The sequence below is a fragment of the Streptopelia decaocto genome, assembly GCF_964273445.1.
Source record: "Streptopelia decaocto genome assembly, chromosome: 21".
NCBI lineage: Eukaryota > Metazoa > Chordata > Aves > Columbiformes > Columbidae > Streptopelia > Streptopelia decaocto.
The window spans coordinates 1620059-1634670 of NC_138676.1; the positions used below are offsets into that span (position 1 = coordinate 1620059).

General features: G+C 46.1%; 1 protein-coding gene across 1 annotated transcript in view; it reads left to right on the forward strand.

The window, feature by feature from the left end:
- NECTIN1 (nectin cell adhesion molecule 1) overlaps positions 1-7927 on the forward strand; it is a 95785-nt gene extending 87858 nt beyond the window's left edge. Inside the window, exon 9 of the mRNA XM_082070560.1 lies at positions 4216-7927. Coding sequence (XP_081926686.1) covers positions 4216-4434 — 219 coding nt within the window. The 3' untranslated portion in view covers positions 4435-7927. The remainder of the gene's footprint in view (positions 1-4215) is intronic.
- Positions 7928-14612: the final 6685 nt, after the last annotated feature.

Consider the following 14612-nt stretch of genomic DNA (forward strand, 5'->3'; position numbering starts at 1 on the left):
AGGGCTGCTGGACAGGTCTGTTGATGTAGTGCCCCCCTGCAGACTAGGAACGTCTGAAGGAGGAGCAGAAACGTCTGTGTGGAAGGTAACGGGTTAGTTCAGTTGCATTAGCCCTGTGGTCCCCGTTTTCCTGTGCTGAAAGCAGCCCTGCAGTTCCCCTGCTGTAGCAAAACCCTTCCAGCTCAGTGTCTTCAGCAGACCTGGCGCGGATCAGGACGGTAACCTCTCTCTCTTGTGGTGTCTCACCCACCCCTGCTCCCAGAATGAGGATCAAGGTCTTCGTAGACGTAACGAGCGAGAGTGGACAGTAAGTTTTGGATCAATTTGGTTTTTCTTTCCTCCGTTGGGGTGTGGTGTCCGTTTGTCACTGTCACCAACAGGCAGCAGCACCGCCAGCCTCCCGCACACACACACAGGGTGGAACTGCCAGCCCGGAGGAAGATGTGGGTGGAAACAGCCACTTTCCCTTGTGCCTTCACCCCCAATGCCCAACAGTTTCTTGGGCTGGACCGGAGGACCACCCCCCTGTTATAAACAAGGCAAGAGCTCCCTAATCCACCTTGGGAGGTCTCGCCTTGTCCTCTCTGGGGTGGGGGATTTTATTGTCAGCAAAAGGACAGTAATCCTCCAAATCCAAATTTGGAAATCCTCCCAGTTTCTCTGAAGTAAAAATAAAGCCAGTCATATGGTACTTTGAAGGTGTAATCTCACCGCCACAAAATCTCCCTGCTAAGATCAGATTGATTTTTTTCTTTTAAATGTTTTAAAACTTATTTCCTCCCCCTTCACCTTCCCACACTCCTGCTCGCAGTTCAGATTCCCAACGCAGCTTTCGGAATGTCCCTGTAAAGCCACTAAGCCTGCGCCGGTTGCAGATTTAGTGCAGACGGAGCGGGGGATACTGGAGAACCAGCAAACGTAGCAGCCTTGACTCAGCTCCTGGTTGCCACCTTTCCTTCCTATCAGCACAACTTTATGTGCAAGTTTTCTGCATAAATAATACTTGCGCATGCCTGTGGGTGCATCATCATAGGTTCTTACCCTATATTTTGGCTCCTGCTTGTCCCTGACACGCTAATGTTTATTCTTTACTCAGGACAGTGGCTATTCCAGGAGCTCCTTCATAGAAAAGGTGTCAAACAGAGCGCATAACCATGCTGGGAGACTCCTTAAGTTGCAGCCATGCTTAAAAATTGAAAAACAGCTCGAAAATGCTGAGCAGGGAGTTTGGGAACAGGCAGGACAGTGTGTGAGGCTCCCATGTTCTTATTTTTGGTTCCCATTATATTTTCTACCTTCCAACACCTACATCCTCTCCACCAACTGGTCCACAGTATGATAACAGTCCCCTGCTGCTGCCACTCATCAAAACTGCTGCTTTCTATTCATCGCTCTGTGCTGCATCCCCAAATCCAAAGCCTACTGATGGAGAGGGTCAGAGTAGTAGCACCCCGAGATATGAATGGTTTTGAACAGCAGGGATTTTTCCCAAGGGAACAGGGTAACACATCCAATGAGTACACGAACATCCAACAGCATTTGCCCTGAGTCTGGCCAAGCAGAGAAGACCAGCCTACCTCTATTTGTGAGCCATGCTGAAAGACTAAAACCAAGTTTAAACAGCACGAGAGGTTATTAGTAGGCTCTTGGGCTCTTGAGCAATAGCAAACCCCACAATCCTGTGTAATGTTGTCTGCCCAACTGGCACATGTAACAGAGCCTTCAGATTTTTCCAGAGACTATAGCAGAGGAATCCTCAGGACCCTGAAAAGTTTCTCACTTTTAGACCATTAACAACTCATTTTTTAGGAATGATTAAAAGTCCAGCATATGGTCAGATTGGAGGGAAAGACATTGCAGCACACCTAGTGTTAGCAGAGGTACTATCTGCAAATAGAAGAAATGCTGGAGATAGGTGTATAGAGGATGGAGAAGGGCTGAGAGTAAGTCACGGCAAAAACGAAAGCTAATTCAATCAAATAAAGACTGTTTACAGGTAATCTGCCAGGTTGTCTGAAACAGACAGATTGCTGACATCCCCTTTAATCAAGCTCTTGAACGTAAAACTGAGAGGGGAGGATGTAACCCAGATAATGAAGAATTGTATGGAGTCATGCTGGAAACGAAGGCAAGTGGGAAAAGGAAGGTGGGGGAAGGTGGCAGAATTGTGTGCCGGCTCAATTTAATTAGTTCATTATCCCTAATTTAATTTCAAACTTTGTTAAAGATAAATTAGATTTGGGAAAAGTCACAGTGGGACTGGGGAAGGAAGTCAAAGGGCACTGGCTGCTAAATATGTTAAAAAACACCAGGCTGATTTTATTCTCTTCCTTTTTGCTGCTTGGGAATGAGATCAGGGAACAAAGCCAGAGCAATGTGGCTCCTGGCTTCACATGCTGAACAAAGGTGAAAGGAGACAGAGAAGTCTCTTATTTTGAGCCCGATGACGCTGGTGTTCTCCAGCTGCCCTGATCTGGCCCCACTCCCACCTGTGAAGAGTGAGCACAAAACGCTGGCCAGAAAGAAGAGCTTGTTCGTGCTCACCTGGCCAAATAGAAGTGCATATCCGAGCCTTGAATTCTGCAGAGGCTTAACGTTATTGTGTATATATACCTCCCACCCGAGAATGTGAGACCTGTGAATCAGGGCTGCCTAAGTGGCTAGGGAGAGATTGTAGAGTTAGTGAAGTTTCCTCATGTCCCCTGACTTGAGTTCCTCCACTTAAACAGCTGTAACGCTGCACAGCACCTCTCCACCTTTTCATTTTGCTATTACAAAACCCTCACGAGGTAGCTGTGGCATTGGCCCACCTGTATTTCAGATATTAACACAGCAGTTCTAAATGGAAGGGGCTTAGAATCTCTTCTTCTTTGCTATCTGGCCAGGTCAAGACCTTGACATTTAAAAGCTTCAGTGGTGAGGCTTACAGTTTTGCCAAGGAAAGGGGAATGAAAATCAGATTATCCTCGGCATTGCTGGTGTTTTCCTGGTGCTCTCCATCCTCTAGTGGCCTTCGTTGCTCTCAGGGAGGCTGGTCCCGAAATTGCCGTCAGTCTGTGCAGCTCTCCTACTTGCTTGTTGCTTCTTCTAGCAGTCTGAACCATCAATAAATTATTGTTGACACTTTGTTTTCCATATGATTTTTTAAAGCATCCTAGTGAAATATTTATCTAGGAACAGGCAGCAGATGAGCAGATTGTTCTGTTCCTTCAGGCGTTTTCTCCTTAGGGTCAAATCCTCATCCTTTCCACTAAACTGACTGTTTCTGGTAATTTGAAAGAGAACAAGGAAGGACTCAAGGGCAAGTTACTTGCTTCAACCAGCCCTAGTTCAAATCACAGGCATAAACGTTGATTGCCAGTGCGTTTACTCTCTCTCAGAGGAAAGAGCCGATGAATGTGGGTGGATTTTAAAGACCAAAAGCACCGTCCTCGCTAGATGTCCATCCTGCTTGGGTCCTCTTGCAGGGCTTTAAACCAGAGCAAAGGGAGCAAGGAGAAATCCTTCCCATCTGCTGCCACCCTCTGGGGAGCCACAGTCCTGGGCGGTGGGAGAGCTTTGTTAAGTTAAAGCACTTTGGACTCTGAGGGGCTTTCATTTCATTTGGCGCTTAAAGAGGAGGAATCAGATTTTGCAAAGCGTCCATCAGAATGCACTTCATCAGAGGAAGATGCACCACGGAGCAGTCTCCATGTTACGAGTGCTTTATATTCTCTGTAGTTGATTTGACTTACCAAACTGCCCCCAAGGCTTTCAGTGGCACTGCTCACACAGGTAAAGCTTAGCACATGCACTCCTATCTCCTAGGTAAACGTTAGATACAATAAACCATTCTGTCTCCAAAGTCCCTGGTCAGACACGTGTCCTTTAAATAAAAGAGCATGAGCCTGGATTAGATGAACAATGCACACAAGAACTGCTTTTTAACAACTCAGGTATGGAAGAGTTAGGAAGATTGAAAATAAACTGTCCTTTCTTGGCTGACTGCCTGTTTTATCCAGAGAGGGGCAAGCCATACAAAATCCATATGCATTCATCAACAATATGGATATTTCTGGAAATGAGCCAGAAATTTTGAAATGTAAGGATTTATCACCTCTTCAATTTTCCACCCTGTTTGTTATATGTGTGTCTCGGCAAGGAACTGAAGAGTTGTATGTTTTATAGTCAACAATCCCAGAGTTTTCACCCGTTCGCTTTTGTCTCTACTTACAGAACTTTGGAAAGTGTCACTCAGAGATATCGAATGCGAGTGATTACCTGAGCCGCTGTTACTCACATGAAGATCGATATATGGAGAAGATCCCTCACGTCTATACCCCCCTGTCAGATCTCCCGCAAGATCTTTATCCTCACCATTCTGACATCTCCTTCTGCTGCCCACCTCCCGGTTCTCGGGCTCCTTACATCTGTCCTAAGGAACAGTATGTTTAAAGCGTCAACACAACAAAATGAAGAAGATCATGTTTTTCACTTCTCCTAACCCTGTTGCTCAACAGCCAAGGCCTTTTAGATCCTCCCTTTGCCAGCGCTTATTTTATTTATTGACTTTTAAATTATGGTGCAATTGTAATCGACATGAGTAGCTTAAGTATCTGCCTGGCTTGCTAACGCTCAAGGGAACACTTTGCCTTTGCCCACATCACATTCAGTACTCGCAAGGGTAACTTTGAAGGGTGACGTTCTTTTCTCATGCTGGCCATGCTGTATCAAGCTGACTATGTGTGTGCATGTGTGTGCGAGTGGCAGCTGCCCTGTGTTGGATAGGATGTGCCCAACCCCACTAAATGTTTGTAGGTTTCCTTCCGTCAATCTCTACACTGTTTGCACCAAAGTAGCTGGGTGTGGATTCTTCACAGCTCTTGTTCCATCTTGTGTGAACCTTTACGGCACAGCCAATGCTCAAATCTGAAACCGTCGCATATTTTTTCCTCCTTTGGAGAAATTTGTTTCCCCCTTGGCAGTGGGGATGGGAAATCCCAGTTGTGAAGAGCTAAACAGCCAAGACTGATGAAACAAATAATAAGATGCTTATAATAAAAGATGCTCAAAACCAGCCCAAGAATAGAAGCAAAGGGCTTGGTTTAGGGGGTTTGTTTTGGTTCTTTTTCCCTGCTGCTCCCACACCCAGTCTCTTAGATCGACTCTTTTAAATCCAGACAGCATAGGGATGTATTTTGAAGCCAACACATCTGGAGAAAGCATCCTTTAAATAACCACCTTATAACCTGAAACTCAAAGGGGAAAAAATTAGAAAGGAAAACATTCTCTCTAATTTTCCTTTTCAAAGCCTAATGTGACCCCCCACGAGTTTCCCCCCTCTCTTCCTTGCATCTGTTGATTGGAATTTTCAAATTAACTCAGGCAGAATATAAAGAATAGATCGTGATTTCAGGTAATCTTTTTGCTCTTAATGAAGGATAAAAGCCAACAGAGGAATCTGGTCTTTTAACTTTTTAAAAAGCATCTTAGTTTTGGGACCACAGATTTTTTGATATTGGAATGTGTGTGGGTGTGTGAATCCAAACATGTACATTCCTGTGACCACAAAGTGTTATAGAGACAGGAATTTATCTCCACATCACATTTGTGTTCACTTGTATTAGAGGAAAAATAAATATAGATTTATACTTCAATGTATATAAAAGCAAAGAAGAGGAGAAAAAGGAATCCTGTGTGAGAGCCTGGTTTCAAGGATAACTTTAATGTGTTTCACCCAGGTATGGCACACGAGAGATGATGACTGGGACAGTTGTGAACAAGGGGATGTGCCTTCTTGGGCATTTGTTTTCCTTTGTCTCGAGTTGCATATTTGGCATTCTGCAGACATTGCACACTTGACATTACTCTGGAAACCATGAGGATGTTTGAGCAAAGTGCATGTGGGAGAGAGAGATGGGGACCACACCATTATCCTGCTGCCCGGATACCGAACGATGTTTCAGTGCTACTTGTACAAATAAGAAGTGAAACTACCATCAAGATGAAAGCCTCCCCATAAGAGGAGGTATGAAGAGCACATTGGATGATACCAGCCCAGCTCCTGCCGTGCCACACGGGCTGAGGCGTCGCTTTATTTCCGTGTATCTGAATCCAAACAGCTATAGTTGTTCTATGCACTTCCTGTGTTCCCATCACCTGGAGTAGCCTCAAGACTCACCCTGCTCATCCATCTTCCTCCACAGAGAAGCACATCTGTGTTCACACTACCTCATGGATTCCCTGCGGGCTAATAAATAGATACGTATGTAAGAGAGAAGTTCACACTTCAGAAAGTTGGGCAATATAGCATTGTGTGAGGATGACGCCGCACGCACGGTGACAGCTGTGCTTGGCTGGGTGAGGTGTGGGTGAAGCGGCACTGATTTCTTGGCCAAGCTAGAAGAGGAGGTACCTCTAACAGGCATAGCAGCTTTCGTATGTGCTACTACATGGAGTGCTCTTATTCCTGGGGGATCATTAAACACAGCTTTTCCAATACCATCTTTTGGGTCTTGAATAATAGAACCCTTTGTGGAGTCGCTTGGATTCACATTTCTCTGCCAGCCTCCAGAGAATTCAGCCAGTCACTTCCTGACATCAACGGACTCAGATAATGTATTTTTCTCTCTGGTTCTCTCCTCAACATACCTTGGGGTACTTTCTGGTTACCACAGAGCTGAAAATTTGGTATGCTGTGAACTGAAGCCATAGCCAACACATTCACCCCAGCAAGAGAACCGTGTTTCGGAGTCTGAGAAATCTGCCTTTGGTCACTCTGTTTGGAAAGGCGACGAGGTGCTGGGAAACCCAGGGGAATCAACCATCCTGGGATCAACCCAGCACCACTGACCATGGAGAAAAGCAAGCAGAAGTCCATTATACGCTTCCCTGTTTGCATGCCTGTAATAGCAGGATGCTGCCCGCCCAGTGGCAATTAGAGTAGATTTGATTAGGAGCCTTCACCTGATGCACTTCCAGACAGATCTAAGGATTTAAATGAGAAGTGGAATACAGTCAGGTCTTCAGATACATAAGGAAACAAGCTCCACAAAGTGCTTGTCTGCCAGAGGAGGCAGAAAATGGTCCAGGGGGCTGGAGGAACGATGCTTTGAAGAGGAGGGGGAAAGCAGAGCTACAGACTGCAGCATTACACAGAAACCGCAGCTGCCGTGTGCAGCTTTGGATGTGAGCTGCCCACAGAAGGCTGCCACAAAGGGTTTTACTGTGCTTTTCAGCAAAGCAAGAGGATTTCAATCCTCCTGAGAAAGGGAAAAGCAAGAAAAGCCTAAATTCAAAGCAGTAGTTTGACTTATGCCAGCACATATATTAAGCTTAGGGATGTCTCGCTTCTCTTTGCCTCTTAACAACCCCTCTTCTCCTTAAAAACTGGGTTAGTCTCACAAAAACGGCAAATGAGAGTCTCTCCATACCACTAAATTCCTTTGTACCCTATGAAAAAGCGGGAAACCCCTGAAGAAAGAGATAGCGATGTTCAAGTCCCTTGTTTCGGTTTCGAAAAGCTGCATTTAGAAACGGTTCTGATTCAGGGCTCTTATTCCCCCCTCTCTTTCCATCAAGTTGCACAGTGTTTGCCTAATTGCCATGTCCAAACTTTGCTGCAGCTGTTAGTCTGGGCTTAACACTGTCTGTGCTCCTGCTGCAGCAATGCTAAGGAGAGCTGCAAATTGATTTTAAGACATCCCTTCTCCAGGAGGAGAGCCATCCAGTGACACTGTTCGGGGTAGATTGCTGAACAGGAACCTGGTGGAGTATGATGCAGTGTGCTAGCAGGCTATGCGAGGAACTGGTTTTATTTCTGTGTGTTATTGGTTTGAGAAATGAAGCCATTCTTCCTGTTACTGGAGTGAAATGTCATCATTTCTGTTCCGTATGTCGGTGGCAATAACACAAGAGTTTTCGGAGATGGAAAAGACTGATAATAAGCTTAAATAAAGGTGAATTGAAAAGTTATGGCAACTTCTCTTGTAGCTGTGAAACTTGTGTGAGGTGCTTGATCTTTTCCCTTTTGCCTGTTGTGGCTTCTCCCCGTGTTGTTCGCTACATCCATCACCCCTTGCACCTTCACACCCCCAAATGTACACACATGCACACACACTCCTGCCTTTGCACTGGGCCCCAGAAGCTACTGGCTGAGTTCTGCCTGCTCAGGCATCCTTCAGTGTCTGCAACACCGGTGGGGACATGGGACGTAAAGGAGCAGCGCCCAGGGGACCTGCACGGCAATTCCTGGTGCCCATTACTGCTATAGTTCTGCCCCCAGAGCAATACAGACATAATTATAATGCCCAGGTTCTCTGTGAGAGATATCGCTTTCATTCATTAATTTTAACTGTTATCTTTCTGAGAAGTCTCCTCCCAGCTTCCCCATGGGTGGAATAGTTTCAGAGCCACAAACAGCTGGTCCTGTGGGCCAGCAGCTATATGGGGAAGGTATAGGTGAAGTAATCCCTGAAGATGCCCCCACTTCTCTTGCGAGTGCCCTGATTTCCTTCTGCAGGCAAGCAACACTTCCAGTTCCATATGTAGGTATGCACTGAACATTGTTTTAAGACAACAAACGCATTGTGGCTGTCTTTGCTGCACAATACAGCTCAACAACCCCTGCTGCACTCCTGTGTGGGGTCTGTCAGAGAGGGATGGGGAGCCCACAGACCCCTCCTCTACCCCATCGATAACACAAGGGAGGAGACTACTCCATCTCCGCTCCTGTTTGATGACACACCGTTAGCACCATGAGTCACGGTGCGGTGAGGGGGCAGTGCTGCTGTCCCGCTGTTTCCGCACACATGGCGATCAGGTGCACTTTGGTCAAGGGGCACAGAGCCTGCAGCAGCTGGCAGGAAGGGCTTCCTGCTTAATCTGGGATTAGCAATAGCTGGATACACACAACAAACAGGCAGCGGAATAAACCCCCATCTTTAAAGAGAAACCTCTGCTTAAAAAAGAGAGAAGCAATGGATCCTGCGGGGGATGGAGGACGGACAGACAGACAGATGTGTGTGTGTGTGCAAGCACACATGGGATCATGGGGGAACAGGGCATCAATCCAGTCCAGCTGAACATGAACCTCGTGCTTGCTTGGGAGGTGCCCTATCAGTCAGATTTGATCAATACACAATTAGAGAATTTTTAGCTCAAGCCACTAACTCTGAGAATGAAAACTCCCCAGGATATTTTTTAATAAAAACGCTCCACTGCACAACGATAGAGCCTCTGTATCTGGATAAAGACCTTTTGGAACAATTTAGCCACAGATCTGGGCTCGCAAATGGCAGAGGGCTGGGTGGGGGGTCATGAAGGGAGCGCAAAAGGGTCTCTGTGTCGCAGTCAGTGGGTTGCACAAAGCCTGCATTAGCAGCAGCCAAAGCTGGTCGTTACCAGGTAGGTGTCTGTTGCATTGCATGCAATGAGCTGTCACGAGCACGGCACACGTTGCTGAGAACTCCAGAGTTTCTCTTGGTTGTTTCTCACGGTGATTCAAGGAGAGATAAAACTTATCCTCAGGGACAACGTGGCACAGGATAGTGCGCAGATCCAAGCAGCAGCGCAGGATGCTGAAAGCAGACTGCTGGCAATGCTATCCACAAAGACGGGTTTATCCTGTATTTCTGGAACCTGGCATCTTCCCCCAGGACTGTATGTACTTTCTGAACAGAGAAGAAGAATCCAAATTCACCTCCTGCGTGCCGGTTTATAGCACGGGTGCCATTTGCACAGAGGATCTCACCAATGCCCAGCTAGAGCTGAAAAGTCACACAGACACTCAGGCTGGTATCAGAGACACTTTGCACAGATAGGGTGGAAAAGATGCCTGCTCAAACAGAGGTGCCGTGAAATACAACCATTCCTGGGTTTTGTTTGTTTCTGTTTGTGTTTTGTGTTATTTTTAATTATTATTACTGTTTTGTTTCCTTACTGCTACCAGATGTGCAATCAGGGTCAGGGTTTAAGGTGACTTTTGAGGTCCCTTTCTCCAGCTCCTCACTCAGAACAGAATACCTCCTGCTCTGTATAAAGAACTTTACGTATCAATCTATATATATAAAACTAAAGTATCAGTATTACTGCCTTTTGGGCTGCACTAAATATGTAAAACATATTAAAATACTTGTATAGCTAAAGAGCTGTTGTTATGTCCTGGAGCTAGTCACCTTTCTAAAGAGCTTTTCATACAGAAGCAAAAATAGGCTCCATGGAGGGCAGAGAATATCCCGCAAGTACAGAGAGGAGTGGGGGAGCTGCAAATTAAAGGATAGCACAGGAAAGAGCTGCATGAAGGATTCCGTGTCTCTGCTGCAAACGGGGATGGCTAATCCCTTTTCTGTACTGTCATGCTCTGTTTTCTTCCCCTTAATGGTGGATGGGAGGTGAGGTTTTAAAGAGTGCATCCAGCCCTGTTCCTCTGGGTGAGCAGCACCATAGACGGAATGAGCTTTCTCCAAGCTTGCTCTCACCCCCAGATCCTCCCCTCCCCCTTGTAATCCAGGCTCGAGTACCATCATTTTCATATCAGTGCTAATTACATTAATTATTCTCCTCAGTATAAAACTCATTAAGCTGGAATTTATGGTTCATTAAACTCAGAGCCAGAGTTCTTCCTCAGTGGAGTGGTGTGGGGCCAGGATTATTTCTGTCCTGGCTGGGGGCAGATTCGAATCCATGTCCCTTGGCTATGCTCAGCGTCGCCTACCGAAGTGTGAACGGAGTCGCGTGTGCTTGTACAGGAGCATCACACCAGGCAGGGCAGGTGTTTCTGAACCACAGGAGGACTGGAAACATCAACAGCCCTGGTGCAAAGCCCAGTGTGAAATGCGTTTTGTTACAGTTCAGGGAAGATCAGGTAGAGCGAGAGCAGCCGTGGGAATATTTGCAGGCAGGCTGCACGCCTGGGTGGGTCGGGACGGAAAAGAACATCTCTGGTGGGGAAGGATTTGTGCTAGTGCTCAGGAGATCTGGCTTCAAGTCTGGTACAGAGTTGCTACGAGCCTGCAGAAGCCACTTATTGCACAGGACAAAGAGGATTTACTTTGCCTGACCTAAGGCAACGTGGTTAGGTGGCTGGACATAGTTGGGAGTGAGATTCTCTTCTAGAAGAACATCACACCTACTTTGAGGGCAACATTTAATCACTCAACGTGCCATGAGCTGGAAAGGCCACCCTGGCTGATGCATTTGGGATGAGAGTAACATTATCCCAGTGGCATCCCCACTGTGTCCATTCTCCATATGCCTTTTGTCTGAGCGGAGGGCTAAGCCAGCTCTAGAGTCCCACCTAGACACACTTCATGGTGGGTAAGAGAGCAGCCCTTGCCGTCCCCATCCCTCCCAGGAACGCCTCTCTAACTAATAAACACTGTCCTTGTCTTCTGAGAGCAGCCAGGAGTGGGCTTTCACGGGGGCTGATGCTGGAGTGTCAAAGCAGTGTTGGGAATGGCAGGGAAGGAAGGAAGAGCAGAAGCTGTATGAGTCCTGCCCAGGACACAGGGTCCAACCTGACACCTTTCAGACAGGATTCCCAGGCTCCCGGACTGGAGCACAGGCTGGAGATGGACGTGACAGGCAGGCTGACCTCCTAATGGACCCAACTGACACAGAATCCATTTCCCGAGCGCAGTGCCTCCTTCACAATGCGCGGGTTGCTACCACGCTCCCTAATTACTGTAATTAAGCAGTCACGCTGAGTGATGTTAGACAGAGGGTTCGGAGTCATTACAGGCCTGCAGAAGATTAAACCAGCCCTGGATTCAGTGTCTGAGCTCTTCCTGGTGATGGTGATGATAGAGATTAAAGTAGGAGATAGATTTTTATGACAGGAGGTCATGTCATTTGTCATGGCTTTCACATCTGCTCTTGTCAGATGTGGCCAGCACTAGAGGGGACACAGCTCTGGTCTCCCGTCCATTCGCAGGGACCTCTGCATCCCTCCATCTCCCAGAGGTGGATGACGGCCCTGAATGGTAGTTCTGAGGTTCTGGAAGGGAAAAGTCATTGTGGCTGGCACAGAGATGACACTGATGCTCGACGCCTACACCTCTATTTTGTCATTTGTCAAGCACGAGACATACACAGTTGGGTTTGTGCAAGTGAAAAGTCCTGTGGAGCAGACAGGAGTTCAGTTTCGCGTTATTCGCTTGGTATCCATCACTTTCTCTTCTGGTCTCCTTTAGCTGAAAGGTCTGAGGCTAGTCTGTAACCTGTATGTCAACACCATGGCGATCATTGAGTTTAAACGTTTCCCTACGCCCGGTTAGTTGAGCAGTGGCTTTCCCTAAGGTGATTGCGGACAATTGCAGAGGATTAGACTGAAAAACCCTTTTCAGTCCCACAGCTCTACTGCCTCCCTCCTCACCCTTCTTTCCCTTGAGGGCGCCCCGTGTTTTGCAGACCTGCTGCTGTTCACACAGGTAGTGAGACACACCATGTGAAAAACACGACAGCTGAGTTCATACACAATTGGCATCCAATTCATTTCTTTGTGAATGTGAAAATCAATACTGTTTATAGAATCCACAAAGGCTCTTCAATCGGTCAGTGTCCTTGCTCAGTTTGCTTCTGGCTGCCAAAAGATCCTTTCGGAAGGGGATTCTATGAGCTGAAGAAAGAAAATCATTATCCCCATTTCTTTAATGAACCATGAGAAGTCTCTCGACTTCTCTTTCTGCCCCCAGTAGAGGTAAATTTTTCCTTGGTAATCAGCTTTATGGGATGGACTGGCATTTATTGGAACCTTGCGTGGCTAGTCAAATTCTGGGGCTTGGTTTTGCTCCAGTTAAGGTTGAAATCTCTTCTTACACACGCAAGAACATGTATTCTTCTGCAGATGTTAAATTATTTCAGCTCTACTTGTGCTTGCAAATTTTGTGGGCATAACAGTAAAAGCCAAGTTTGGTCTGTCCCAGGACATCAAAGCTCCACAGTTTACAGTTTCCTGTGCCGCTAATTTTAATTCTATCAAGTATCTTCAAAACAGTGTTTAATCTCTGCATCTCTGTGGTCAGCTGGTCCAGTGACAGCTTCTTTCCATCTGGTGATGTTCCAGATGTTCCTTGTGCAGCTGTTGACTGCTTTCCTATCTCCATCTCTTTATCTACTCAATGAGTCACCAGTCCAGTCTGCTATTTTGAGTACAGCTCTTGTGATGTAGTTACACGGCAACACCACCTGGAGCTGCTGAACAAGTGAGTTTAGCTGACCAGGAAATCCAGGTGGAGGTCTCCAATTCGCAACTGCTCTTTTTTACAGCGTTCATTGTCTAAAACCTACAAAATTGTTACTAATATTCCGTCCCCGCTTATTGATGATAAACCAGCTGGAGTTTGATTACTTGTTATAGCTCAGGGTCTACTGATAAATGTCGCTGTTAAACTGGCTGTTATACAGTTGTCAAGGCCTCAGTACTAGAAAACTTTGATTTTGCTTTTCCTTAAAATAGCGGGGGGTGGGAATGGGGGGAAGCCAAAGACTTTAGAAATAAGATTAGTTTGACCTTTTCCTCTGCAGTCTGAATAGACGGGTGTTGGCTTGGGCAAATACAGCCACAATTTTTACAGCTGTTTCTGTTCTGTTTTGTTATCTACCCTGTGGCTTAAGCAGCCGTATAGTACATTCCTCTGCTCCCAGACTGGCTGTAACCCTGGGGCAAGGAGCCCAAACCCAGCTTCCATTCCCTCCTCAGGAGCAGTAGGTGCAAGGAGTCACCTGATCCTCTTTTGTGCTGGTTTGGAAGACCTGACTTGTCTTTTCATCGCCAGCCCCAAGTCTGCTCAGTTTTCACCTGCGGATACCCAGGGCAAATCCAGACAGTCAGCAAAACGTGTCAGCGTTGCTCCGGGTCAAGCCCAAGGGCAGGACTAACTGAAAGGAACAGGACTCTATCTAATCTCTGGCATTCCCGACAGCAAAGAAACCTCATGGTAAACCCAGAGTTCAAATTAATTCTTTTTCTGTTTGGGGCTTCTTTTGATTTTTGGAGACTTGCACACCCCCCAGCCCAAGCGACAGCACTCCCTGTTCACTCTGCTCATTACCCTTTTAGCTTGCTTTTGCTCTATTTTTGCATATCTCTTGGTATATTTATATCTACCTATCTATAATGATTTCAGAACCATTACTCACAGCAGCACCAGGAAACTCTACATTTCCTAATTTACAATTGCAATTATGATATCCGTCAGAAACAAATGCAGCTGCCTTTAATTTTAAGCAATATTTTGATCATCATAATTAAAAAGAAGAACTTATGGCATTGCACACATTAGAGAAATTAATATAATTTTCTGAATGCCTTAAAAGGCATGCAAAGTAGTGGTCGCGGGATGAGAGATTTATGGGGAGATTTAACCCCTTTTGTTGCTTATACTACTATTCAAGGCACATTGAAAGCCTTAATGATGTTGTTTTTAAGAGTTAACTTCACTGTAGAATTTAATATGTGAGTTCTTTGTCCTTCAACTTTTTTTCCCTCCTACCTTTCTCTTTCTGAAATTGCTAGTTATTAAAGTATTTGTGTGCAAACAAGCACATTTTCCTGTCACTGTTCATTTCAGCTTGCATGTTTGAATGTGCGGGGACAGATGAAATCCAGCTGGTGATATTATAATCATTCCCAC